The sequence below is a fragment of the Penicillium robsamsonii genome (genome assembly GCF_028829455.1).
Source record: "Penicillium robsamsonii strain IBT 29466 chromosome Unknown utg000001l_segment0_segment0, whole genome shotgun sequence".
Taxonomy (NCBI): domain Eukaryota; kingdom Fungi; phylum Ascomycota; class Eurotiomycetes; order Eurotiales; family Aspergillaceae; genus Penicillium; species Penicillium robsamsonii.
Window position 1 is genome coordinate 7912272 of NW_026643219.1, and position 27600 is coordinate 7939871.

The window sequence follows — 27600 nt, forward strand, 5'->3', positions numbered from 1 at the left end:
CCCCGTCCTGTTCCTTTCTCCGCTTCTTCTTTTGTCATTGTTCTTCCTGTCCTACTTTTTCGCTAACCGCGCTTCATATTTGCTCGCATCCCCCATTCATCCCGAGCCCTAGGGTCCACATCAAGTCAGCTCAAATACGGCGTAGACATGATTTCTTTCAATTCGGGGCCTATCCACAGCCTCTGGCCTTTGTTCCAATCTCTGCCGCCTCACACAAATCAGCCTCGCTCCGGTAACGCTCCATGTCGAACCCAGGTAACCGAAAGTGCCCTGGCCACTCAAGATACCACCAGTGATAAGCCATGTCAAGCCCAAGATAATTAGGAGGCCCCTGTAACCACGCAAGCTACCACCGGTGATGCGCCACGTCAAGATCCAGCTGATGAGAAGGCCCCAGGCACTCAAGATGCCACCTGTGACACGCCTATTCCCAACCATGCGGCCGATCTTACTCGGACGCCGACTGTTGAAGCTCCTGTTACGACAACCACCCAATCTGCTGATAGGCCTTTTGGCGAGCCAATTGGTGGTCCCGTTCTGGATCCCCGCGTTGGGCCCGTGGCCGGACCCAACCCCTATGCCCACCCCCTGCCGCAAAAGCCCTCAAGGTCTACGCTCAAACGACTCTGTCGGTGGAATCTTCAAACACACAACCCGTTGCCTGAGCCCAGCGTGGGAGAAGCCCAACAGGTGGTCGTGCAAGCCGACAGCAAGCCTCGCCATAAAAGAAAACGTAAAAGAAAACGTAAAAGAAAACGCTCTTCAACTCTCGAGCAAGCCATCCGTTTCCGTCTGTCCAAGAAAACAAACAAAAGCAAGCCTCAAGCCGAGAAGGGCCACAAGTTCTGTTGGCAGCTCGGCCACGAGTTCGTTGGGTTTGTCTTTCACGTAAATGGCCCTATCGCTAAGAATATCGCAACAAAGATTCACCAGCTTCCCATTCCAACACAAGTATGCAAGCGAGTTGTATACTTCACTGATGCATCTATCCGTTCGGGATGTGCTGCTGCCGCCGTTGTTTGGTAGGAAAAACCCACGTCTTCTAGCTGGCAACGAAGAGGCGAACACTATCACCAGCCTATTCATGACAGTACCACGGTAGAGCTATTTGCTATTGCATGCAGCCTGGAAATGGCGATCGGAACCATCAACGAGAAATGTGCCACTGTCTCCCAAACCAACTCTGTCGACAAGGAGTTCTTCCAGCAACATTTGGCACAGACACGTTCCCACCTCCATACCATGACCAAGGAGGTCTTTATCTTTACTAACGACTGCAACGCGTTGAGGCGCATTGATGGGACCCTAGCATATGCCCCAAATGGAGGCATGGCAATTAAATTGGAGGCTATCGCAAAGTACTCCAAAGAGCTGAGTGAGCTTGGGGTACATCTGGAGCTGCACCTTAGCCCAGGTCATTGCAGAGTCCCTGGCAACCAGGCAGCAGATTCAATGGCTCGAAAGACAGCGTTGGCTGCAATTGCGAGGACGGCCGAACATATGCGCGTCTTGAAGAACGCGGCACTTGGCCCAATGGCCAAATGACTCAATACCCACCGAAAGAAGCCTGTCTGCACCTGAATCTGCTTACTTAGAAAGTGTTTTTTTTTCAGTCCACAACTATCTGAATTAATTCTCTGTTTCACGTTACTCAATGTCCTAAATCAATCTCACTCTAATCTCACTCTAATCTCAATTCGGTATCATTTCTACCCTGACTTTATATTACACTCATATACGGGGACCATCCAGACTTTCCTTTAAGCTTGCACACATGTTATCAAATTTGGCGAAGACACAACTTACCGTAGATTTCCCTTTTAACTCGTTTCTTTATTCCTCAGAATATGGATACAGACAATCAGGTTGTGATATAGATTGGTGATGTTGATCGGCTTCGGGTCTCTGTCTTCATCTGTGATTGTAGTGACCTTGTCGGCAATAGCATTAATATAGTCGCAGTCGGCGGCTAATTCTGGGCTGAAAGAGGCGAACATACGGTGGTTGTCCTCGGTCGTGGTTTGTCGTTTCCGCTTTCGACTCTCTGTTAAGACCAGTGACGCCGTTGACGGGCTCTGTTGCGGAGGCTCAGTATTATACTCGGCAGCTGGTGCGATGATGTGCGATGATGTAACGTCGACGCAGCCGCAGACGCAGATCACTGCTGGGGCTGCTGGCGAAGTGCACAGCGCCCCCGGATCGGCTCGTGAGCCCCTCGAATAGAAAAAAAGGAAAAATGTTACGTTGACGGGCATTTCTTGTCGTCAAAGTTTACTCTGGCTTGGCTAGGGCACGCTACCAGCTGTAAGCACCGAAAGCTACTGGGAAGTGAAGATGATCCATTAGCTAACTATGGCGGCGGCTATTGAAGGGGCGCCGGGTCAGGTGATATGCACTTGACCGTCGGTGACAACATTAACTAGGTGTCTTTTTAAGTTTAACTGAAACTTAGTATTTTTCATTCCTTATGGCGCAGTGGTTCATTCTTTGGAATAAATGTCGTTGAAGCCGTGGTGGACTGAGTTGATAGGGAGGTTAGTTAGGGGTTTTTTCCCTCTTTTTCTTTTGTCTCACTGGGGCGTGAGAATCGAGGTTTTAATGTGTTGTTCTTGCTGGGTGGTCTCATTTTCCCCCTTGTCACTTGGAATACAAATAATACAGCTTCACTAATGCTATTCCATTGTAAATTTTATATCAATAAGCTTGCTTTTAAAAATGACGAGGCTATTCTTCAATGTTGTAGATATTGTATGTTGTCGAAATAGACGTGGCTGTACATCATAGATCGGATCCACGGAACTGTGCCTGTTGGCCCCACATCCCGCATCCGATGGGCCCCGCCCAGACGTCATTCCAATTGCTTTCCAACTTCAATGCTCTTTCTCTCAATTACCTAACCGAAAGTTTTGGACGGTCATTCCTCCCCTATGTTGAATCAATGAAACTTTGAGATCTACAAGGTTTCCGCCAACTGCCAATTACACCCCTCCAACCCTTTCCGCATTTCCCCAGCCCAACCCAAAGACACACCAGCCCCCGACTTGTAATCCACGAACCGAACCACATTTCCCACCATGGCACCTCTCATCCGAGTCATTGGATCCCTCAACGCTGACATGGTCTCAGTCACGCCCCGGTTTCCAAACCCGGGCGAGACAATCACCTCCTCATCCTACTTCACCAGCGCGGGCGGCAAGGGCGCAAACCAAGCCGTGGCATGCGGTCGCATGTCTCGGTCCAAGCCAACAGGCACCATGGACTCCACAAGCGACGTCAGTGTCGAGATGATGGGCGCAGTAGGTGCATTGGATGGCCACTTCTCCTCCCTGCTTAGACCCACCCTCGAGAGATCCGGAGTGGACCCGTCCCGAGTGAAGGTCATCGAGAACGCATATACAGGAGTAGCAGTGATCATAGTAGACTCGTCAGCCGGCGGTGAAAACCGCATTCTCTTCTCGCCTGGTGCAAACTACGATGGCATGCAGCCTACCTCCGAGGTACTGGGAATGGCATTAGCGGCGCCCGTACCTGATGTCATCGTTATGCAGGGCGAGATCCCGGTTGACACGATTATCGGGACACTACGTGAGATCACAGCTTACAAGGCCAAGGCTCGCGCTGCTGGTAAGCGCGGCATCGAGTGCGGTCCAGATGTTATGCTCAACCCGGCACCTGCGCCGCCTGGTGGTTTGCCCGAGGATGTATACGCTGCTGTCGATCATTTGATTCTGAACGAGACGGAGGCTGAGCTGATGACTCCGCCTGCGGAGCAACTGCTTCGCACGGTTCCGGATGCAGAGGGCTTGGATGGCAAGGAGAAGGTTGCTCGGTATTTCCACAAATTGGGTGTCACTTACATCCTCATCACGTTCGGGGCGAAGGGCGTTTGGTACAGTGCCGCGGATGCTGGCTCGTCTAGACCCAGTGACGGAGTACAGCGCTTCACGAACGAGATCCCAGCCGCCCATGTCTCCCATGTCTTGGATACGACTGGCGCAGGTGATACATTTGTTGGAGCCTACGCAGTCAGAGTGGCGCGGTGGCGTGAGCAGCGTCGCGGGGAGGGCAAGGCTGGGCAGAATGTCGCGGATGATGAGAAGGCGTACCGGTATAAGACTGTCACGGACGAGGCGATGCGTCTGGCTGCCCGCGCCTCAGCTCGGGCGGTGGAACGTCGGGGTGCCATGGATAGCATTCCTTTTGAGGATGAGGTCTGAGGTGATTGGCATGGCAAGTTTGCCATGATGTATATTATTATATCACGAGACAAAATTCTATGGACTATTCCGGTCGGCATTTCCTGTCTAAAGTAGAATGTCGACGCGCTTGTACGTCAATGGCAGAAAGAATTAGCTCTCGATTTTGAGGAATGCAACAAGGAGCAATACGCCGAGAAGAAATGATCCGAGCCCACGAGGGCGCAAGTGCCATCAAACCTTGGAAAACCTGTCTACGCCCAGGTGTAATACCCCTATTAATAACCCTCCATCATTCTGCGCCTTGGAACAGCCTTCAGGGGCAAATTCCTACTTTACACCACCTGGATAGCCCAGAGAACATTCCCCAGCCTTGAGTGTGCGACCCGGACACCAAACTTTGTCCTGAGACTGTCCTCCGTCGTATGTTCCAGATTCACCTCAAACCCCAGCAACCCCCGATCGGCCGGTGCATGGTTTCATCCGGTAACCTCAGTCCGGGGGTATAGCCAATGGCGACCGATGCGTTGGCATAGTTTTATTAGACATTTCATGCAGCATATTATTAGTGCAGAGTGTAGACGCTGTTCACGAATGAGCGCACAGTGCGCAAGGAGGAGACGTGAACGCGAAGTCGCGCGCGAAGGAACGTGCAAGATGTGGAGCGGGGAGGTATCTGGTACTTACGCGCTGTATGCGCTAGTGCCGGGATGCCGAGTACCGGGTACTTGACTGACCGACGCGTTCAAGGGATACGCGACTATGCAGTGTTCAGCTGGGGGGAATTGAGGAATTCACTTGACCTTTGCAGTGATTTTATTTTGTATAGAGAACTCTAAGGAAAAGAAGAAGATCGAATTAATTACATAGGGTAATGCTATGAATACCACATAGAGCATACAGAAAAGCGCGTAGGGATCTACATATGGAGTACATTGTTCTAAGACAGAAGAATGAAACCCGTCAATTGGATTGTGCTGGGAATTGCATAAACGCCCCTCCGTGAACGCGACGCGCTTTTAGATGGTCTTGAAATAGTTCCCTTCTCCCTCCATTTGTGACTCCTCATGTCCTTTACTCCTTGCCTCTAAAACCCTCTAAGCTCTTAACGTCCCAGCTTATATCTATCTCATCACGCACGTCTTTACGAATCATCCCTCGTGCTCACCAGTCTCATCGATATTCTATCCGACCAATTCCAATTCCAATTATTTCATTTGATTCATTTCAGACACTTGCCCTCTTTTTCTCTCAAATCCTGCGATCGGCCTGCCTAGTGCCTATTGTAGACCGCCAATCCTCCCCCACTTGGCGCTGACCAAAACAAAACAACTCTCTCTCCTTCACCATGGCCACTCTCACTATGACTCCTACTCGTCAGCCTTTAGGCTGCTTGGATATGCCATTGATGCGTTCCAAACTTAATCGTCAGAACCAAAATGGTATGTGACCCATGTTTGGGTGTACCGAGGACGGTTTAGCTCACAATCCCAGGTACCATGTCCATGAAGTCCACCCCAATGAAGACCTCTATCTTCATTGACGATTCAGAGAACATCAATCCATCCAGCTTGTCGACAAAACGAAAGCGTACCCTCGAGGACGACGAGGACAGCGCGTCCAAGCCAATCAAAACATCCCGCATGGCTCTTTCCACACGCATCAACATCTCCCCCCGTCTTTCAACCCCCTCAAAGATCTCCATTACAACTCCCAAATCAGTCCCTATCCTCAAACCCGCTGGTCGCTCTCCACCACCAAAGTCAAGCAAGTCGGCTACTCGCCGCTCGCTCATCGCCAAACCCCGCTCAGAGCAATACACCAAGCGCGGCGTCGCTCGTCCCTTCTCTCTTGCCTCCGCCCTCGCTCAATCCACAACCCCCAAGCCTAAGTCCGCTCCCACGGCCCCGACCCCAGCTTCGTGGTGCTTCGATATCCACGTCGACACCGAGCAGGAGGAAATGACCAACCTGATGCATCACTCAACCACGGTCTTGGATATCAGCGACGACGAGGGAAGGTCCGACCCACCCTGCACCCGTGGCAAGGAGAACATCCCTCCCCACGAACTGGGCATCGAACTCCCCACCGCTGAGTCCACTGTCGCTCTCCCTGCTGCTGCTGGCAAGGCACCCAAGATGGATGAGCCCCGTGCTCCGCTCGGTGAACTCAATGCTGCTGAATACTATGCCGAGGGCTGCAATGCCTTCTCGTACACAATCGTCTACGATGATGAACCCGAGTTCAAGAAGCCTTCTTCGCCTCTGGCGCGGACCCAGGAGAGCCTCGTCACTGCTTCCATTGCTTCGGTTCTGGATGTTGCTTCCGGCGCTGAAACCCAGGACGAGGGCTCAACTAATAGCACCAAGTCCGCTCTTTGATCTGTCGGCTTGTCATTCCTTCCATCTGCATCTGATTCAATGGCGCTGTTCTTTGGCCTGGGCTTGGCCCCAATATATACCTATTTGCTTAATTGTTTGGCGTTTGTCTTTTGCTTCGTGTTTGACTCTTTTCAAACACTGGTGTTCAGCCTATCAGGTGTTTTGGTATAACGTTTGCTACGAATTACGTATCTGATTTGGCTTCACTATTGCGACCACTCAGGTTAACCTTCTTTATCCGGTCTAATTCATGAGTTATTGTCTGTGTTATGCCTGATGCTTCACGATGTATCCGAAGTCTGCCCATGGCTTTAGCAATGATTAAAACGATTCTTTCCTTGACAATCTTGAGCACAAAAGACCATTTTTTGTAGACGTAGCCAATCCTCGAGTAAGTTAGGAGTCCCTGTTACTCATCCTCATCTTCCTCCATATCATCACTCTCATCCTCATCATCTTCATCGGCTTCATCAGCATCCCTCGCCGCAGCAGCATCCACAACCTGAGCAGCCAACATCTCCCTCCGCTGAATCTCCTCCTCCTCACCTTCACTCTCCTCAACCTTCTCAGTCTCCGGCTCAGGCTCAGGCTCACGTTCCGGCTCCGGCTCAACACTCTTCCCCTTCAACGCCTGCTTCCCCTTCCCCTTCCCCCTCCCCTCCCCAGCCTCCTTCTTCACCAACCCAGCATTAGCGGTCAAATTCCTCCAAACAGGCGAGCTGCGAATAATCGACCGAATCTCTGTAGCAAGCGTAATCTCCTTCTGCGTCGCAACATCAGGATCAAGCGTAAACAGCGGGAAGTCGGCTTCAGATCGCGCATGCGCAGGTAGTCGCATAACCTTCACGTAATCCTCATCATCCGGCTCCCGCCCTTCCATCAATGCCTGGATTTTATGGCGCATAACAGCTTTCGCTTTCGCAAGAGTACCATTCCCAAACCATCCATCGGTAACGATATCACATTCACTACGCAGGAATCCAGGTTCTGGATCGGCAGGGAATAAATCGGCTTTCAGCTGCGGATCCTCAATCTCCCCAACCATCCAGATCCGTCCGTCTTGCGCGAACGGCTGCTTGCCAGTGAAGATATGGCCCGTTGATGGTCCGCTGGTGTTTTCGTCTTCGTTTGTGCGCATGTCGCTCGGTCGTGGGACGTTGTGGCGTCGGCCGCCGCCTCCGTCGCGTGCGAGTTCGGCTTCTCGTGCTAGAAGGCGGAACATGAAGGTTTGGTAGTAGCGGTATTCGGGTGAGGTGCGTGGATCGACACCGAGTTTGATGATTGCGTCGCGCCAGGGTCCGGAGCGGAAGATGTAGCCTACGTATGGAATTGCGTGGCGGAGGTTCAGCCGGTCTTCGTCGGTTTTGAGGTTGTTGCGGAGTCCACGACGGGTCCAGGCGGGTTGTTTTTCGTATAACGCGTTTAGTGTTGCGATTGTTCGGAGCATGCCTGAGTCTAGGGCGCTTATTGGGAGCATGTCTGGCCGTGGCTCGGATGGGACCACGGGGATGTCGTAGGGGACTAGGTGGGTTAAGATTTTGTTGGCGGTTTGCGTGTTCACGGTTTCTAGTTTGCCGGAGCGGCCGATTGCTTGCTTCACTGTTGGGTTTTGGCGGTAGCTGCGAGGGACGTTAGTGGTCTGGTTGACTTGGTGTTTGGTAGGTGGTGGCTCTTACATGTAGTGGAACGGGACGTCTCCGTGGCTGAATGATGGTGGTGGGATGAGATCTGCATTCGCAGTGGCGCCTTTGGCCATGTCGATATCAAATTGCTTCATTTTGTCGACTTTAGCTTGTTAGTACATTTCCGGCGACAAGCATGTCAGGCAAACTTACAGTCGAATGGGAGAATTTGGTCTCGGAACCGGTTTGTGAAGGAACTGGCTGTAGTCGAGTACACGAAATCAGGGATTCCTGATATCGGACGTTAGCAAACCAGCAATGCATCAATCAGAGTACATTTGGTGAACTTACCCCGGAACACATGTGTCCGTTCAACCCTCCCCACCGGCTCAATCTGATACGTCGAAGGGTTATCACTCAGACTGCGCAAGAGATCCTTAGCGATCCGTCGCCGGGGCGGCTCGGATGCTTCTAGCTCTGGTGCATCTTGGAGAGGCTCGAACTGGAAAGGCTCGTTCGAGCCTCTCTTGCGCTTCCGTCCTGTCCGCTTGGGAACAGTGATTTTGAGCAGGACATTGTTTGATTGAACGATGGTTGACTGGACCGATCGAGCCATGGCATCTTCTGGCCGGAACACCAGATTAGCTAGTGTGCCGTCTTTGGCAGGGTTCAGGATCTGGATTATATCAGCATATATTCAATGTTCAATATTCAACATTCTCTCAGAGGGGAAGTATTCTCACTGTTTTTATCCCGGCATCGCCTTGCAAGGTCTCGATCGCCTTATCGACATTGCGGATCACGGCAGGGTGCTCGACGCTGACGAGGCGACGGGATGGCACCGCGTAGAAGGGAGCAGTTCTGGACCCCCGCTGGTCATCCATGCTGATTGGTTTTATATCGGACTTATGGATAATTTGTTTGCGGTCTCATTCGCCGCAGCCTTGTGTCTCAATTGATGTTGGTTGTGGTTGTTTCTTGGGGGTTGCGCAAATGCGACCAAAGCCAGCACCACCACTTTTCTCCACTGATCTCTGCGCAATACACCTGTCTGTATGGGATTCTATGTTTTTCTTCAGCTGCGCGACAATGAAAGGCTCCCAAGTTATCTCTCAGGTTTGGGAAAAGAATCGAGTCTACATTCCACAAGCGGTTAGTGCGCCCAGGGGCAAAATGCCGCTGACTCATCACCTCGTAGGGCGACGTCGCTGCAAGCTACAACTGACCAAACATGTTTTGAAGAAATAATTCAAGACAATTGATCGAATTTACATTTGAAAGATTCGAGCCAAGCTGACCAGATATCCATTTTCATAAGGGTTGGCCACGCACATTAGTAAATCCTCTCGCCTAGTTCTATACTTATCCGGTGGTGGCTTCAAAGAAACAGCGGTCGATAACGGCTTCACCACCAGCATCGAAACTCCCCATCAGGTATCCTCGATGCATACAAAGCTACCAGGGTGCTTTGAATATACCTCACTGATTTCTACCGTAACCAAGAATGAATATCACTTCCACTCTGGGATGTCTTTTCCCACTCATGGAGGGATCTTATTGGTCGGGTAATGCCAAGCACTTTCCCCGAGGCCCACTTGGACAACCACGGAAGTAATTCCAACGATCACCCCTTTCGCCTCGCCTTGACGATGCCGATGACAGCCTCCGTCTCCATGACCTCTGTGGGGCCAACTTCTTCCTACGAATACAACTCCATCTTCGGCACCAGCACATCCTCTAGCACGGCCGCTTCAGACACCGACTCCGATGAATACCCCGTATTCCCAAACGGCGCGTATATCTCCAGGTTCTATATTGTCTCATCCCAGGACTCTGGTCTAACGGATCTTGACATTGATCTCTACAATGAATGCTACCTGCCGTATAATGCATTGCCGCACCATAATTTCCGCAGGGATGATGCAATATCCCCCAAGCCTACCTATCAGATCGATGAGGCTCCTTGTAAACGACAAGCGGCGATTAATGCTAATTGCTACTTCGACAACACAAACGGAACGTTTTCGGGCCTTCAGCTGTATTCGGGTGATTGGGATGTCCAGCAGCAATGCTACTGTGGCATATACCCTTTCTTTGACTCAGCAGTTGGTTGTCAGGAGTGTTTCAGAAAGCATGGAGGCATTGAGGGTACGTCCTTCTCACAGCATATTCCACCATTATGATGCTATCTTCGTTCGATCAGAAAGGCTAACTTCCAGACAGGCTATCACTGGTTTCCTGAGAGTTACGTGATGGGGGTTTCTAGCGCCTACTGTAGCGCCGATCCCCAAACGACAGGATTCTATCCTTTCGCAGCTCAGTGGTCAAAGACATCGGCGGCTAATTTGCCGACTAGCACTGCTGTTGACAGCTTAGGCACGCAGACAGCTGCTAGTCTTTACTACACGTACGCTGCGGAAAATACAGCTATCGGTGATAGTGGCAGCGATAAAAGCAGTGTTGGAGCAAGCACGCGCCTGAGCTTGAGGAGAGCCCTAATGGCCGCTCTTCCACTAGTGTTAATGCTATCTCGATGAGCTTACACGAATTTGGACGAGACTCGACGAGTAACAATGTATGTATAGGTGGCGAAAGTGGCTTACCAGCTAAGTGGACATAACCCCAGCATGATGTCCTGCAACAGTTGTCGAAGGGCTTTGAAATTCAATGAAGAACACATTAATTTTAATACTGAGGCCAATGCGCTGTACAAATAATCTCTATCCTTTTCTACTAGGCAGGTTTCATATGGCTGAGTAGCTAGTGACAATTATACTTTCAGCGACTGCTTGCTGATTAACGAGATGGGATGTTTGAGACAAACTGCAGTAATAACCTTACATCGGACAATATATATTGAATGAAAGTTCAAGTCATCAAATATCCATGGATATTTAGAGACCGCCCAGAATGTATGCTTACGAGGCCTTGTCGTCATACCAAACCCCCAACACATCTATCCTGAGGTCCCAAAAAAATTTCCATTTCTTTCTCTAAGCATTGTTATGCTCTCTAGCATTGCACATGGAAGGCTAGGCAGCTTTAGCACCCTGTCCACATGTTAGCAATGACCCCATAGAAACAGAATCTAGGGACCGAACAAGACTTACATCAGACGCATTGCCTGTCAGCATATGAGCCTCGCCGAGTGTCTTCGCCGGGCTATCAAATAAAAGGCAGAGGGTCTGGACTGGATCTGAAATACCCTTGAAAGAGCCAAAGCTCTGCAGACACCATAGGGTAGTCAGGTAAAGGGGCAGGGTGTACAGCCTGCGTCGTGTCGGTGCAGTCGAAGACCAGCGTCCAAATTGTGACCGGCTGTCGTCGGGGCCATGATGATTGTCTCACTTGCGACAGTCAAGAGTACTGGACGACGAGGTACGTGTCAAGGAGTTGCGAGGATGGAGGAGAGTTGAAAACAGAGGACCATACGGTGGGAAGCCAAACGCCAGTGGACAATCGAAATAGCGAGATTTAAGAGTTGCATTCACAGAAAGCAGAGAAACCCGATGAAAATGATGCATTTAAGATGCTATGTAATGGCTCTGAAACAACCGCAGAACCAGACGGGAAAATATCAAAGAGGTCCTGGTCAATAAACGCCTCACCAGGCAATTAACAGGAAACCTCGCAAAGAAAAAGGTCGCAAAAAAAATCAAATCGTGGATATTCCTCGGGCGAGACAATTATGAAAGCCCACCGCAAAGGAATCCGCAAAGCAACTCAGTCGATTCAAAGCTCGGGGGGCTCCAGAGGAAACTCTTCCAATGTAGACGGTGTGCTCGTAAGTGAGAAAGCTTCCCTTGGTCTTGACGTAGTCGTTAACCGAGGTCTTGATAGCGTGATAAAAGGCCCAAATTGCGACTGCCCAGCGGATGGATGCGTCTTCGCCCATCCGGAGGCGAAGGTACTCTGTGGCTCGGGAGGGATACCGATGATGCAGCTTATCACTATGCTCAGACTTAGGGCGGATCATACGCTCTCTAGCATTGCACCAAGCAAAATATCCAGCCTTGGCTTTCTAGCCATAGGTTAACAAACTCCACAGAGTTAGAGATATTAAAAAACCTTACGTCAGAGACATCGCCTGTCAACATATGAGCCTCGCCATATGTCTCGACCAGGTCATCGAAAGCAGCACAGAGGCTCCTGACCACGTTGGAAAGTGTCTCGCTGAAATCTAATGGCCAGTCGCACTCATTATCTTGCAATCCTGCTTCCCATCTCTCCTGGCAGTCGGTCCAGTATTTTTTTCACAAATTCAAGCACGGCCATCAGTTCGAAAACATGACCCCGAATACCCTGGGGGATCTGCGTAGGGTTCCAATTGCTATTAGTGTGTCTTGCCGTAAGGGATAAAGGAATAATCAATATACACCCAATCACATTTGGGGTTTTCGTTGTTGGTGCAAGCCAGACGCTTGGACGAAGCATCGTTGATCGGGCAATACACCTCCAAGGGGTTGCAGGTCTCCCAATTGCGGACGCTAGTGCGAAAAAACTGCAGACACCAAAAGATAGTCAGTTCAATATTCCATTGAGACGACTTCCATCGGTTCTCGGTTTTTTTGTCCGAAGATAGCGCGTCTGGATCCTGACAAGCGATCCGAGGCACCATGAAGTTCGTCATCGTGAGATTTGAAACTGCAGGAGGGTAAATTTCAAAGAGTGGTAAGCAGGAAAGAGGAAGGTAAGAGCCAGTGATCAGATAATGGTCAGTAGTCACGTAAGGATCAGTGTTCTAGGTAATAGTCAGTTGGCGAAGAAACTTGAGAGCTTAGGAGAAATGGTGGGGATTGCGAGTGAAGAGGACCGACTAGGCTTGTTGTGGAGCAGATAGATTGCTTTCTTCGAACGCTGCCCATCTGCTTCTCGTCGTGGTGTGAAAGAGACAAGTATGATCACTATACAAAGTATCTATTTACCAATTCTCGATAATGTAATTATTAATGATGACATTCTCTATACTCTTAGCAATCCCTTTTTTCTCAATACCTATTCTCAACAATCTACAACAGTAAAGAGTGGTGAGCTTCCACGCATAAATTCTTTCTATATTATAATTCTACACATGCATTATTAAATCATCCATTCTTTATCTCTGGTTACATGCAGTATTCATTCTCCTTGTAATACTTCAACATATTATAGTATGGAATAGAGCTTGGGGGGGTATGGAAAGGAGAAAGAGACACTAGACTAAATACGATGTGATTGAAGCAAAGAGTAAGTACTTTGAAGAAATATATATTTCCACATCTTCGAACATTTTCTACCCGCAATTTGAGATAGCCCTAGAAGTGTTATATATATTATATCCATGGATTCTATGATATTTATATAACATTCAAGTACTAAAGCCCTCTAGATAGGAATTTCATGCCAGGTTAATTTTCATGCCACAGATGACAGATGTGGTCAGGTGTGGGTCAAAGCACGGACCTCTCTCTATATATATCCCCCATTTTCGGAACCTGCTTTGCTTGACTCGAAGGGACATACCTGTGAACTCACCTTTTCAGAATTAGCCAAACCATATTTCATGCCCTACATAGGTTTCTCAGGTGTTAGTGACGTTTGGCTTTGGTGCCTGAAAATCGAGTCCCCTTGGAGGTCACGTGGATAATGACTAAGCGGCACTTGAAACAAGCGGGAAAAAGCATACGAAAGTCGTATTAGGAGAGAAGGGGAAAATAATATAGAATAAATTCATTCTCTCAGATTAAAGCGCGAAGAGATCTAGGTCACTTAAAAAGCACGTAGAATCCCCCACATAGTAGTTGGGCGTGGCTCCCCTCCCATCACCATCGCAGCCAGGAGAACCAGCCCGCCTTTCCCTACACCTCAACAACAATCCACTTCTCTCCCTTCTCTTTACAACCCAACGCCATCATCTTTACTTGGTATCTGACACATTGTCGACTTTGTATCTTGCTAGTCAGATCGTGATTTTCGTGCTTTCGCCGTGGGCTGCGACCTGAGTGCCTGTTCCTCTGCTCCCAAACCCCCCGCTCCCAGCCTGCCACTAAGCGACACGGATACCCTCCAGCGCGGACCAAGCTCGTCCTATAACACCTACTCTCCCCAAGCAGTTTCCCACGCGATCTGTCAATTATCCAACTCAAAACTACGGAGGTACGTTTAATCAGACACCTCTCCCCCATTGCTTGTATTGGGTCCTTTCTTCCCATCGTCGAACCGTCTTGCCCCGTGCGCGTGCTGCGATTGCACATTGTTTGGAGCGCTTGGTACTGTTGCCATTGAACCCCAGCCTCTCCTCTACACACTGGTGGGGCATGCTATCAGTATTTCAGAACTATTTCCATTCACAATAACCGTCTTACATGCTGTGTGACTCGGACCGCTTACGAGACTCTCCTATTAGGCCGATCCAAACACCTCCCCCCCCCCCCCCCCCCTCTCGTGGCCTTCCTGAGCGGTTGTCTTCGTTGGCTCCCCTCGATTCACTCCGGCTAGAGTGAGTGCGCCGCCTGGCTGCACTGGCACCAAGAAACCTAGCCGAGTACATGCGGTCATCTACATAGTCGTTCAAAATGAAGGGTTTCAGACAGAGAGTGGTGAGTTATCCGCGTATCCTACCCAAATGCACCTCACCACACGATCACTGCTACCCATATATCCCCTTCTTCACCATGCGGCTTTTCCTCGTTTTGCAAACGATCTAACATCCCGTTTCTTGCTTTTAGCACGACCAGTTGTCGCGGGCGAAAGACAACAAGTCCTCGAAAAAGAAAGACTCCACATCCACCTCACAGAATCAGTCCCTCGGCATTTCCAACACACAGCAGTCTACTTCCCCCAACCAAGGGACACCTACATCCTCCACAACCTCTCTCAATGACTCGCGAAACAAATCGCCGGATAACACTTCCCCTGGCGGAACCCCTTCTGCGGGCGCAGCTCACCCCGGCACCCCGGTTCAACAATATATACCTCAAGCGAGCGTCGCAGGACAGCCTGTAAGCAATGGACCGGCAACTCCGAATAGGCAAGGCCAGCCAGCGGCTCCTAGTGTCATCATTAGCCCAAGCGCACCGGTAAGTTCAGTCATTTCACATTTTGGTGACTGTTGCATTTGCTAACGATTGGATTCTATAGCATGTCCCCCCTCCTGGCGCGGCCGAAACAATGCCCGGAGATCTCGCACCCCCTAGGAAGTCTCATGTCTTCGACCGCCTACAGACAACTCCTAAGGACATGTCAGAAGGTATCCGGACCCCCAAACGCCAACATTCGTCGCGATTCGATATCTCCGATCAGCGTCAGAGAGAATTGGAGAAGTTGCCAGGATTCCACGAAGTGCCTCCCAACCGGCGCCAAGATTTGTTCATGCAAAAGATCGACCAGTGCAATATCATATTCGATTTCAACGACCCGACGGCCGATATGAAATCCAAGGAGATCAAGAGGCTGGCGCTGCACGAACTTTTAGATTATGTTGCCAACAATCGGTCGGTAATTACGGAGCCCATGTATCCCCGCGTGGTGGAGATGTTCGCCAAGAACCTGTTCCGTCCCATTCCTCCGCCTATGACGCCCCAGGGCGAAGCATTTGACCCGGAGGAGGATGAGCCGGTCTTGGAAGTCGCTTGGCCTCATATTCAGGTCGTATATGAATTTTTCTTGAGATTCATCGAAAGCCAGGATTTCAACACGAACATCGCGAAGGGCTATATTGACCATCAGTTTGTGCTTTCGGTATGTCTCCTAGCGCTTGATTTTCATACTTAATGTAGGCTAATGCTACATCTAGTTGTTGGACCTCTTTGACTCGGAAGATCCCCGTGAGCGTGACTTCCTCAAGACAACTCTGCATCGCATTTACGGAAAGTTCTTGAACTTGCGTTCATATATCCGCCGATCTATCAACAACGTCTTCTTCCAGTTCATGTATGAGACTGAACGTCACAACGGAATCGCTGAGTTACTCGAGATTCTGGGCTCCATTATCAACGGGTTCGCTTTGCCGCTGAAGGAGGAACACAAGCTCTTCTTGACCCGAGTGCTCCTACCTATGCACAAGGTGAAGAGTCTCAGCATGTACCACCCGCAATTGGCCTACTGCATCGTCCAATTTTTGGAGAAGGACTCCTCATTGACCGAAGACGTAAGCCCTCGTCTACCTTTCTCCAATCTACCTCAATTACTAACCGCTATGTCTAGGTCGTCCTCGGCTTACTGCGCTTCTGGCCGAAGACAAATAGCACCAAGGAGGTTATGTACCTGAATGAGGTGGAAGACATCTTCGAGGTGATGGATCCGGGCGAGTTCGCCAAAGTCCAGGAGCCCCTGTTCAATCAGTTGGCCAAGTCTGTTGCCAGTCCTCATTTCCAAGTCGCCGAACGGGCTTTGTACTTCTGGAACAACGAGTACTTCTGTAATCTTGTGAGCGACAATGTGGAGACAATTCTCCCGCTTATGTTTGCGCCTCTTTACGAGAACTCGAAGGGACACTGGAACCGGTAAGTTTTATTTGCATATGCTGCATACTTCGGTACGAGCTGACTTTTCACCCAGGACAATCCACAGCATGGTTTACAATGCCATGAAGATGTTCATGGAGATCAACCCGCAACTCTTCGATGAATGCTCCCACGATTACACCGAGCACCAGAACAACGCAGACCAACGCGAAAAGACCCGCACAGACCGATGGGACGTGATTGAACAACAGGCCAAAGATCGGAAGAATGGCATTCCCCCGCCACCACCCCCGCCTCTTGACGTGCCGGAGCCGATCGATGAGGTAGAGGCCATGACCCACGAGAGCCAAAAGCGGTTGAACTCCCTGAAGTTGCAAGAGGATCCTGATATTGCAAAAGAACGACCCAGCCGGGAAGGCACCCCTAACTCGGTAAGTCCCGTGCATCTCTGATACGTGCTGCTTTGCTGCCCAGATACGTGCATTCCTATGCGAAATACTTTTTGTCTGGCCCTATTCGCCCTCGTACTTGTCTTTTGCTAAGAGACCACGTCCGCCCATGTATAGTCAGCGTGATTCTAACGTGAAAACGTCCGTTTGCTCCAGACAAGACGCCGAGGCTCGATTCGCAGCACTGGCCGACGGCGACGGAGCGGAAGCGGTAGTGAGGTTCGCCCGCGACGACGTTCGGTCGGCGGTACCAGTGCGACCAATGTACAGATCTTGCATCGAAGCAATTCTACCAAATAACCTCTCGGAGGAGATGGACTGCTGATGGACAGGTGATTTCCGTTTATTTTCTCCTGCGATGGCATAGCGACTATGGGGCAATATTTTTGTTTGATTTTCGGACTGCCCTTCCTGTGCTTTGCCTTTTTTATTTGTTTCCCATCTTCCCCTTTTTCCTTTGTGTACATGGATTTTCTTTTTCGATATTTTCCCTTCCGCGACGGGACTTTCTCAAAATTTGAGTTGGAACAAGTCTTAGAACCGTGTTCGGGTATGGAAAACGGGTGCGAATGGCGTTTCATCCACCACAATGTCGGTGGCTGTCTATGTGTTTGTCTTGTTTCTCTTCTATTATTTTAGACCAGTTCTAGGATATGATGTTGCCTTGGATCTGATACTTGGAACATTTGTAGATTGGTTGGATCACCAGTCCTCTTTACAACTTTGTCCAGTATATGATACTATATAAAAATGATTTAAACCGGGACCCGGAAGTATCGAATAGTATAAAAAGTGGAAATATCAAAACAATAATGTCCAAAATTGGATACTGAAAGCGCCATCGGAGATATGATTGTGATCAAATGCCGGTGATAACGCTCAAAGGTTTGGTCGCATGCTGCAAAATCTGTTCCAGCTGGTCGAAAAGGCGATCCAGAATATCCGAAGCGTATTCCTCAGATACAGTCGTCGACCAGTAGCGTAATTCCACCTCAACGTTGGAACCAGAAGGAAGAACAGCCACGCAAAGGTCATACTGGATATCATTAGTCGGCCTGTTGATGATCTTAGTTCCCAAGGCACTCACCTCAGTGGCATCCTCTAAGTCAATGAGTGTGATATTGATCTCGTTGCTCCCATCTTTCCCAGTAGACGATTGGGTTGAGGATGGATTCTGCACTGTCAGAACTGTATTAAACAGCTGCTGACCATCCTCTAAGCTTTTTATCTCAGATTTACGAATTATGTCTGGTATAGAACAGTATTGGTGGTCATTTCGACGTTGAATTTCCTCCTGGTTGTGTCGGAGGGTGTCCAACACTGTGCGCGTAGAATCGATCGAAATTCGACACGGAAGAACGTTGAAAAATGATCCGACAATATTCCATACTTCGAGATGGGGGTTATCACGTCCCGAGGTGATGGTTCCAAAGCATACATCGCGGGAATTGGTATAGTGGGTGAGGGTTAAGGCCCATGCCAGTTGGAAAACGTTGGTAATGGTGAGATTGTTGGAGCGCCAGAGGGAATCTAGGCGCTTTGATTGCGCGAATGGAAGGTAGCGGCTCTGCGAGCGAGATTCGGCCAGAATAGACTGCGTGGCGGGTAATCTGGGCAGGTGGGAGGAATAAACTCCACCAAGCGCCTGTGTCCAGTATTGCAGTGTTTCTGCAGGCGACAGGCTGCGTAAATAGGACAAATATTGCCGATACGAGACCCCTTTCTCCGGCAATGGCCGACATTGGAGCACGAGCGAAAGTTCTTCTAGTAGAATGGTCATGGAGAAAGCGTCAATCAAGGCACATCCTGTTTCCAGCCTCATGAAGACCGTTCCAGAATGGTCCTGACCGATGATTAACCGGTGTGGTGGTGACAGGCCCCAGGATTGGACTGGCTCGAGATTTTTCAGTTCCGAAAGGGCATTATTGCTGAGAGGAAGAGTAATAATTTGACCTGGTCCCTTGTGGAGGACGACGTGAAGATAATCTGCGTGAACATTTGGCTCTTTCATGAGGACTGTCCGCAAGGCGACATGACGGTGCACTAGTTGATTCCAAGCATTGCTCACCTGTGTCGGAGTAACTGATCCTGTAGGTGAGATTTTGAAAATTGCAGTGCTCGTGTAATTGGACGTATAGAGCTCCAACACCCCACTGTGGGCACCAGAGCAGGGGTAGACTTCCTCGATAGAATCCGATTTCAACAAATTCAACAGAGATCGAACCATATCCAGCTGGTAATCCATGTGCTCAAACTGGACGGGTTGATCTTCCCTTCTAACGGATTCTTTTGAATTCAACAGTTTCTGGTTTTTGGAATCAACGGCCGCGCCTTGATTCATAATGACATGTGCGCAAAACAACGATACAGTGTTCTTTGAGAGGAATTCCTGCATCGAGATGGCCATGTTCCTGCTCCGACAGAACGTGAGAACCCGCATGGCAGTGATGGAATCGCCTCCAAGAGCGAAGAAGTTATCGTCCATACCAATGGCCTCCTCGTTTAATGATAAGGCTGTCGCAAAACTTGCACGCACAAATCGCTCTTGCTCAGTGACTGGTTCCCCTTTCTCTTCCACCGGGTTGTCCAGATACATCTCCAATGTCTGTCTGTCCATTTTCGATGCAATCTGACGTAGTGTCTTGCGGTCGGCTTTGCCACTCGGGCTTAGCGGTAGACGTGATAGTGAAAGGAAAAGGGACGGTATCATGTACGGTGGAAGGTGTTGGCTGAGATGATGTTTTATACCTTCAAGGTAAACTCGGTTTTGCGTTGATGGGGAGAGAAACACTTCCCGATGGTCATGATAAGTCGACGTGATGTCAACCGTCGTTTCTACTGTCCCAGGGTCATAGACAAACATGACAAGTCTGGGTCTCTGGATGCCGGCAGGTGTTATCAATTCCGCAATGACCGCAGTGCCATGTTGGTATCTCTCCGCACAATACTCGATCTCATGCAGCTCAATCCGTTGTCCATTGAGCTTGACCTGTGTATCCTTTCGACCGACCAAAGTTAAAGACCCGTCGGCATTCAATACAGCAAGATCACCAGTCTTATAAAGCCGGTCTCTTCTCATGAAAGGGAATTTGTCGACCCAGACAGGATCACAAATGAAGGCTGCTGCAGACTCCTGGGCTCGGTTGATATATCCTCTTCCAACAATCGGCCCACCAATCAATAGTTCTCCTACAGACCCCACAGGTTCAAGCTCATCATGGTTATCTGGGTTAACGATCCAACAGGATGCATTTGGAGAAGATCCAACGTTGCCAAAATCCGAGGTGGGAGTCAATGGCGCTGTAGTGGTCGTGTACATAGCGCACTCGGCGGGACCATAGGATTGATGCAGACGGACCCTTGAAGCCCATTTCGCCAGATCAGAGGCTGATGGTGGCTCCCCTCCAAGTATCAGGGTTTGGAGATAAGGGACCGCTGCTGGAGAAAGGGTTCGCGCCACCGAAGGAGTCAGCATGGCCATGTTGACCTGCATGGCTGTCATCGTTTTCGCCAAGCTGCTCAGGCGTTGGGCTTCAGAAGGCACACAGACGCAGCCCCCCGCACCGAGGATAAGGACAATCTCAGCAAGACAGATATCGAACGCGGGCGAGGCGAAAAGCAAGCCCCGGGACGCAATTGATGCGCCGATCCTGTCCTTATGGGCTTGAACCATCGAATATACCATGCCATGCTCTATCACAACACCCTTTGGGGCACCGGTTGACCCGGATGTGAAAGCAACATACATTGGATCTCGATGAGACACAGCTGGCGGAGTCCAAGCGTCGTAGTCCGCTTGGGTCACGATATCCGGAGTCAGAACCAATATATCGTCGACCATGCCAGTGCACTTCTCTTGGAATACCGCAGAGCATATGATAGTTCGCGCCCCGGCATCTCGCAAGATATGCTGCAAACGCTGTACAGGGAAGTTAGGTTCTAACAAAACCATGGCGGCCCCAGACATCATGACGCCCAGGATGGCAACGGGAAACCATTTCGATTTTTCCACGCAAATACCGATCACTGCACTGGGTTCCGACCCAGATCCGAAAGACTGGAGATGGCCTGCTAATCTCCGCGCCAACGTGACAAGATTTTCATATGTCAGGGAGCCATCCCATGCGCAGACAGCCTCTGAGTTTGGTTGGGTGGCGCCGAGGCCCTGGATAATATCGTGTAGGCAATGCAGGTGAGGCTGGGTCTTTTTGTTCATCGTCGCCAATTGCTCCCACTCGGGAGGCAGCTGGCTCCTCAGGTCCTTCATTGTTGCCTCGGGCTTCTGGAAAATTCGCTGCAGCAAAGCATCAAACTGTTCTAAGAGTGCCTCAGCCCTATCGGAGCTCAGAATGTGGCTATTGAAGACGGCCTTGACCTCGAGTATTGTATCTTGCTGCTGGGCCACGACTGACAGGGGATACGACGCAAACTTAAAATCGTGGTCTTCGTTTTCAGGCAAGGCAATAAATGCGCCCCGAGGAATCTGAAGAGATTGCAACCTGACGGTAAGAAGATTCTGGAATCCACAAGCCAGGGCTGCGTCTGAGCTTGACTCCGCGATACGCCTGAGACCGGTATGCTCAAATAGCATGATGGAGACGTCATGGTGTCGCATCTGAATCAACATATCTTTCACCGATATCTCATCATCAAGCTGCGTGCGGAAGGGAAATGTTGCAAAAGTTGGCCCAGCAATACGATCGATCTCTGGAACTGGGGCGTTCCGGCCCGAAACCGTCAATCCGTATACCACATCATGTGAGTGAGTTTGGGAAGAGACCACGAGAGCCCACGCTAATTTGATTTTATTGGCTAAGGTCCAGTCCATATCTGACTTGGCCAGGATAGTTTGCTGGCTTCTGACTTGCCAATGTGGCGAGGCCGAAGGCCGTTGGGGAGAGACAGGGAACATTGTTCCTTGGAAGCCACTGAACTCTTGCGTCCAAAAAGAGTGGGCGTCATCAACGTTTGGTTTGGAGATGTAGTGAATGACATGATTGAAGCCCGGGCGTGGTGGCGGTCTGTCCCCGTTGTAAATCACCTGGAGGTCCTCGAGCAGCTGCAAATATGACCATCCATCATAAAGAGCGTGGTGCATGGTCAGCAGAAATATGTCAGAGTCCGATCCGCTGGAAGTTTGTCCAGAATGGAATGTCACACGCGCGAGAGGGGTCCCCAAGTTCATGAGTTGGGAATCATCCATGGCTGAGATATCTTTCCATGGGGACTTGGGCTTGGTGACTACTTGAAGGGTTTGCCCATCCTGGAGTTGAATCATGCGTGTTCGGAGGATGGGATGTACGAGCCAAAGTTGTTCCCATGCAGCCCATATCCGATGCAGGTTGGTAGAAGGAGCCAACGAGAACCGGTATGTGCCCATGAAAGCTCCTGGATTCTTGACGGACAGATTCATAAGGCCCTCTTGCAGTGGGGTACAAGGGTAAATATCTTCAATCATTTCTCTCTCAATGGCACACTGGGCAGTCGCGGCGGATAGACCCTGTTCGGCATCCGCGAGGAGAGAGAATGGCAAGATGTCATGAACCTCTGTACTTTCCACAGTACATCGCGCGATATCTTGTGGATTCTGAAGACGGATGACATCCGCCACGGTTATCGCCAGACCACGCTTGCGTGCACGGGCTACCAGCTCGATAGCAGCTAATGAGTTCCCTCCCATGTCATAGAAACCGTCTTGGGCACCGATGTTTCTTTCCGGGCAACCCAATACTTCAGCAAACGCTGAACACAAGGTAATTTCCCTCGAGAAAAGTTCTGAATCCAGCTCGACATCTTCTCTATCGCGCTGATTCGACGGGTGCTCTCCAGACGGCGACTGACTGGATGCTGCTCCAAGATCAACCAAGGCCCGTCGATCGAGCTTGCCAGTTCTCGTTAGAGGGAATCGGTTGACGAATATATATTTCGTTGGAATCATGTATGGCGGTAGACAGTCACGAAGCCAGCGTTTGATGTCGGTCACCAAATCGAGGAGGTTGTCATTCATGGGGACAATGAAGCTTTCCTTCGTCACGAGAGCCTCGCCATTATCTGCAGTGGCAATGAACAGCGCGAGGAGTTTCCCCGCGCTGCTACCGTTGACTTGAAGTACCTCGGCCACTGCAAGTATTCCCTTCTGAAACTTAGAGACATGGTGCTCAATTTCCTGCAGGTCAACACGCTGCCCATGGATTTTCACCTCCCGGTCCTTGCGCCCAACATATCGCAGCGTGCCATCCTCGAGGTTATATCGGACAAGATCTCCAGTTTTATAAATGCGTTCACCTGGAGGAATCCCGAATCGCGTTGTCCAACGAGCGTTGGAGATGAAAGACCTTTGGTGGGGCTGGTGGAGATAGCCTCGCGCCACAATTGGTCCGCTGATAAGTAATTCCCCCACTGCACCCAGGGGCTCTAACTGATTGTGATCTTGAGGGTTGGCGATCCAACAGTGACTGCTATATGAACGGCCGATATTTTGGGGATCTTCCAACCGCACATGGGGCTGTACAGTGGTTACCACACTGCACTCGGCAGGGCCATATGCGTTGAGGAGTTGGACCTTCCCCGTCCTGGACCATTGTTTGATGTGGTCTTGAGACATGGGCTCACCGACAAGCAAGACAGATCGCACGTCGGGAACCTCCTTGGGATTTATAAACCGTGCCACCGATGGAGTGAGTTCGAGCCAATTGACTCGCAGCCCACGGATAGCGTCTGCCAGACCGTTGAGACGCTGCTGGTCCGAGGGTATACAGACACAACCACCCGCCACCAAAGTCATGAGTGTCTCAAGAATGCTGCTATCAAACCCATAGGATGCAAACTGAAATGCTCGTGTTTGTCTATTGATATTCTGGACTGCGTTCTGGGCCAGCGTATTTGCAACGAAGCACTGATGTTCAATCACAATCCCTTTGGGCTTTCCAGTGGAGCCAGAAGTAAACGCGACGTATGCGGCATTTGAAGGCTTGACAGATGCGGTAAAGGTATTTTTGCTAGTCTCAACGTGATTCTTCATCGTGTCGAGGACCGTGATAACCCGAGGGCCCAGCTGCTGACCCAGTTCCTGCAATGACTCTGATGCGATGGCAACTGTTGCTTGCACTTCTGAGCAAATCTCGACTAGACGAGCCATAGGATGAGAGTGATCGAGAAGAACAAAAGCAGCCCCCGCTCTTAGCACTCCAATCATGGCGACCACGGCCCAGCGCGACTTTTCGAAGTACAGCGGCACCACTGACTCTGGGCCAACACCAAGTGACAGCAGCTGAAGTCCGACTGCGAGTGATAGTTGACCAAGCTCTGCATACGTGATGGAACCATCCCAAGCACACAGCGCCTCAGCCTCGGGTTGACTTCGGCAATGTTCTAGGATCAAGGTATGAATGCACACTTGTGGTCGTGCGAGTGAGTACGGGTTATTCCATTGTCGGATCAACCCGATGCCATATGAGCCCAGGAAATCCACCTCTCGCAGTGATACGCCTGGGCTCGTAATCATTTGCTCCAAAATGTGAACCATTGCCGTTAATTGTGACCATGCTTGGTTCATAGTGAGAGATGTCCTTGAGTATTCCATGGATATTTGGGCGGGCGATGTACTGCAGTCCAAAACCACCATTGTATTGAATGCGCCGGGTAACTAAGCCTCTCTTAGTATATTGTGCGAACAACGCCTTATGGACTCCTACTTACCAAGCTCGGACCGTTCGGTTCATCATGCCACCTGATGACCACACCCGTTGAGGGCTGTGTCCCTGGAAGAGGCTCTCTTTGCTTTTGCTTCGCTACATCTACCAAGAGACTATCCGGACTGTCTGATATCTCCCAGGTCTCTAGATGTGGAACCGAAGGCACTAATTTCGAACACGCATCGCTCGGTGGGACTGCCGGTTGTTCCAATACTGCAAATGTCGTCGTTGGTGTTTCTGAGAGTCTGCCAAGCAACAAAGCCCAAGATGCCTTGAGATGATGAGCTTGCAGCAACGCTTCGTCATTATCAGTCCATGCTGCTTCCACTTCCTTAGCCAAAAGAAGGGAAATGATATGATGATCATGATAAGAACCCATGGCGATCGTAGGCAAGTATTGCAAGAGGCTAATCTTCCTCTTAAATATGAGGATTTCTCCACGGTAATGAATACATGTATGATTCATGCTTCAGCCCAAATGACCTCTCCTGATATATCCCCCAAAATAGCCAAGAATGGGCTGTCAGCAACAGGAATAGCTGCCAAGGGGAACCTAACACCCAGTGATTCTTCGTGCGTGGCTAAATATGCGACTGACACCACTATTCCTTGCATATTTGTGTTCACCACGCGCTAGCTCGCATCAACGCAATGCGACTGTGTAGGTTCTTCCTTGCCGATGGATATTAAACCCACAAATGTAAGATTCTGGCCACTTGGCGATGTTGTCCCGGAACATCAGCCGCACATGTGGGAGTAAGAATACGACTGTATGCATCGGACGTACCTATTGGGGTAATGGCAGCCATGGTCTCGATTACAAATTCAGTTCGAGTTCGTCATTCAAAACCGTTTCTTTCTACTGTTTCTTGCCAACGTCAGCTCAACATGATGGGTTACATCCTTCTTACGCTACAGCTGGCAGTTGTATCACTTCTAGTCACTTTGTGGCACGCATTTACACCAGATACTTGGTCGAATCGAGTAGTCTCCTACATAATCAATGTCGGTAATACCCCGACGATACATCAACTCAACACAACACGGCTGACTTTCATTCTTCTAACAATATAGAGGCTTTTACTGTGGTGGTACCCAATTTATTCGACAGATGGCTCAACACCCATCCCGACTTGCCCATACAGCTTCCCAGATGGCGGAGGGAGTATCAAGTTCCTAGAGGGAGAGAACGTCTCACGGCAGTGGGGCGAGAGATATGGCCCGATCTATCGTATCTGGGTTGGCCTCACGCCAGAAATGTAAGCTCCCTTTCCTAAGATGAAATACCCAAGCTAAAGGAAAGGACAGTATCCTGACCCGCGCGGATGAGATCAAGACAGTCTTCAAAGACTCTGGCAACCACTACAAGGCTTCAAACTTGAATGGTGGATGGGTGATGGGTGAGCTAGTGGGCGATGGTGTCGGACTCATCAGTCAAGGACACTGGAAGCGAGTCCATGCTGTAGTATCCCCACCATTTACCCAGAAGCCCACGACATACGTTCCCTTTGTCCAGTCGCGCATCTCTCGTCGCTTTTCAGAGTTATACATGGAGTATGGAGGCGGGAAAACCCTGCGAATTAAACCTGCCGAGGATCTCAAGCTTCTGCCCTTCTGGGTCATTAGTGACCTCCTATACGGAAGCTTGTGCCGGGAGATGATAGAGGAACTCTTACTCATCACCGATCTGCGCACCGATGTGTTTCAATACGCCTTCAAGGGTGGATTATCACTATTCTCCATCAGCAAGCTATTTCACCCCGCCATAAGGAACAAGCTGCATGTCTTCCACAATCGTTGGGCCGATTTCAACCGGAAAGCGTATCAATATGCAAAGAACCGCGAGGTCGCCTCCGCGTGTGCTATTGTTACCTTGTATATGGCCGTCGAGCAAGGCCAGATAACATCTACTGAGCTAATGCACACATTGGACGAAGCGCTGTTTGCCAATATCGACGTAACCATTGGGAGCTTCTCCTGGATTCCCCAATTCCTGGCTGAGAATGCAGGTCTCCAGATTGAGCTGAGAGACGAGATATCACAAACCCGACTTAGCACAACTGCCGATTCCTGGGTAAAATACATTGCTAGTAACTCAACCCTGCTAGCGAGCTGCATCAACGAATCTGCAAGGTTGAAACCAGTCACCAACTACACCTACGCGCAATCCATGCCCACTGACCGGGACGTGGGTGGATACCGCATTCCCCGTGGAACTTTCATGGTAGTCGACACCAATGCCTTGAATATCTGGGATGACGCGTGGGGCTCTGACAAAATGACATTCCGTCCAGGCCGCTTTCTAGAGGAATCCAGGTCCAGCTTTCGGTATCGCTTTTGGCGTTTTGGGTTTGGGCCCCGCCAGTGTATTGCACAAGCGTTGGCAGACACGATTCTCAAGGTATTGGTTGCGTACACTGTCGAGAATTATCAGGTGAAATCCCCTGGACAATCTGCTGTGGATGAGAAGGGCGCCCAAAAACGAGGCGAAGCTTGGTTCAAGGTTGCCGAGCAGGAGATTATCTTGGAGTCCCTGTAGTACATGTTTCATTTTCTATTTTAGGTTAACATCAGATTTACTTAGTTGAAATACACGAACGGATCCATTGAACCCATTTTCCTCAGTTGTCAATTGTATCCTAACTCGGAACCTTGTCACAGTATTTCGCTGGTCTTACGCTTGTAGGAAATGGCGTTTACTGCGGTTTACAAGTCCCATTTCGTATCAATTAAATGAATAGGGCAAAGTATTTGTATCTTGGAAGCTTGCCTCAAAATTTCGAGGTGTTCATATTAGCTGATGGTCGTACTCAA

At 50.0% G+C, this 27600-nt stretch overlaps 10 protein-coding genes across 10 annotated transcripts; 6 read left to right on the forward strand and 4 right to left on the reverse strand.

Moving 5' to 3' along the window:
- Positions 1-242: 242 nt before the first annotated feature.
- On the forward strand, positions 243-1545 carry N7447_003069 (uncharacterized protein; the record flags this gene model as incomplete). Its single annotated transcript, XM_057227344.1, has 3 exons — positions 243-255; positions 347-1022; positions 1125-1545. 3 exons carry the CDS (start codon positions 243-245, stop codon positions 1543-1545), a joined length of 1110 nt encoding a protein of 369 aa, XP_057091360.1.
- A 275-nt stretch (positions 1546-1820) lies between these two features.
- On the reverse strand, positions 1821-2255 carry N7447_003070 (uncharacterized protein; the record flags this gene model as incomplete). Its single annotated transcript, XM_057227345.1, has 1 exon — positions 1821-2255. One exon carries the CDS (start codon positions 2253-2255, stop codon positions 1821-1823), a length of 435 nt encoding a protein of 144 aa, XP_057091361.1.
- An 819-nt stretch (positions 2256-3074) lies between these two features.
- N7447_003071 (ribokinase) lies at positions 3075-4217 on the forward strand (the record flags this gene model as incomplete). Its single annotated transcript, XM_057227346.1, has 1 exon — positions 3075-4217. One exon carries the CDS (start codon positions 3075-3077, stop codon positions 4215-4217), a length of 1143 nt encoding a protein of 380 aa, XP_057091362.1.
- A 1327-nt stretch (positions 4218-5544) lies between these two features.
- Positions 5545-6577, forward strand: N7447_003072 (uncharacterized protein; the record flags this gene model as incomplete). Its single annotated transcript, XM_057227347.1, has 2 exons — positions 5545-5638; positions 5691-6577. The coding sequence occupies 2 exons, from the start codon at positions 5545-5547 to the stop codon at positions 6575-6577; spliced, it is 981 nt and encodes a 326-aa protein (XP_057091363.1).
- A 409-nt stretch (positions 6578-6986) lies between these two features.
- Positions 6987-9083, reverse strand: N7447_003073 (transcription factor TFIIIC subunit TFC1; the record flags this gene model as incomplete). Its single annotated transcript, XM_057227348.1, has 5 exons — positions 6987-8196; positions 8254-8362; positions 8413-8490; positions 8551-8875; positions 8943-9083. 5 exons carry the CDS (start codon positions 9081-9083, stop codon positions 6987-6989), a joined length of 1863 nt encoding a protein of 620 aa, XP_057091364.1.
- Positions 9084-9848: 765 nt separating this feature from the next.
- N7447_003074 (uncharacterized protein) lies at positions 9849-10736 on the forward strand (the record flags this gene model as incomplete). The annotated part of the gene is made up of 2 exons (XM_057227349.1): positions 9849-10347; positions 10423-10736. 2 exons carry the CDS (start codon positions 9849-9851, stop codon positions 10734-10736), a joined length of 813 nt encoding a protein of 270 aa, XP_057091365.1.
- A 1118-nt stretch (positions 10737-11854) lies between these two features.
- On the reverse strand, positions 11855-12829 carry N7447_003075 (uncharacterized protein; the record flags this gene model as incomplete). Its single annotated transcript, XM_057227350.1, has 4 exons — positions 11855-12220; positions 12273-12428; positions 12457-12510; positions 12578-12829. The coding sequence occupies 4 exons, from the start codon at positions 12827-12829 to the stop codon at positions 11855-11857; spliced, it is 828 nt and encodes a 275-aa protein (XP_057091366.1).
- Positions 12830-14753: 1924 nt separating this feature from the next.
- Positions 14754-17417, forward strand: N7447_003076 (protein phosphatase 2A regulatory subunit RTS1; the record flags this gene model as incomplete). The annotated part of the gene is made up of 7 exons (XM_057227351.1): positions 14754-14777; positions 14907-15257; positions 15319-15918; positions 15974-16327; positions 16384-16682; positions 16738-17074; positions 17214-17417. The coding sequence occupies 7 exons, from the start codon at positions 14754-14756 to the stop codon at positions 17415-17417; spliced, it is 2169 nt and encodes a 722-aa protein (XP_057091367.1).
- Positions 17418-17951: 534 nt separating this feature from the next.
- N7447_003077 (non-ribosomal peptide synthetase) lies at positions 17952-25165 on the reverse strand (the record flags this gene model as incomplete). The annotated part of the gene is made up of 3 exons (XM_057227352.1): positions 17952-18128; positions 18180-24737; positions 24791-25165. The coding sequence occupies 3 exons, from the start codon at positions 25163-25165 to the stop codon at positions 17952-17954; spliced, it is 7110 nt and encodes a 2369-aa protein (XP_057091368.1).
- Positions 25166-25674: 509 nt separating this feature from the next.
- On the forward strand, positions 25675-27325 carry N7447_003078 (cytochrome P450; the record flags this gene model as incomplete). The annotated part of the gene is made up of 3 exons (XM_057227353.1): positions 25675-25791; positions 25861-26045; positions 26095-27325. The coding sequence occupies 3 exons, from the start codon at positions 25675-25677 to the stop codon at positions 27323-27325; spliced, it is 1533 nt and encodes a 510-aa protein (XP_057091369.1).
- Positions 27326-27600: the final 275 nt, after the last annotated feature.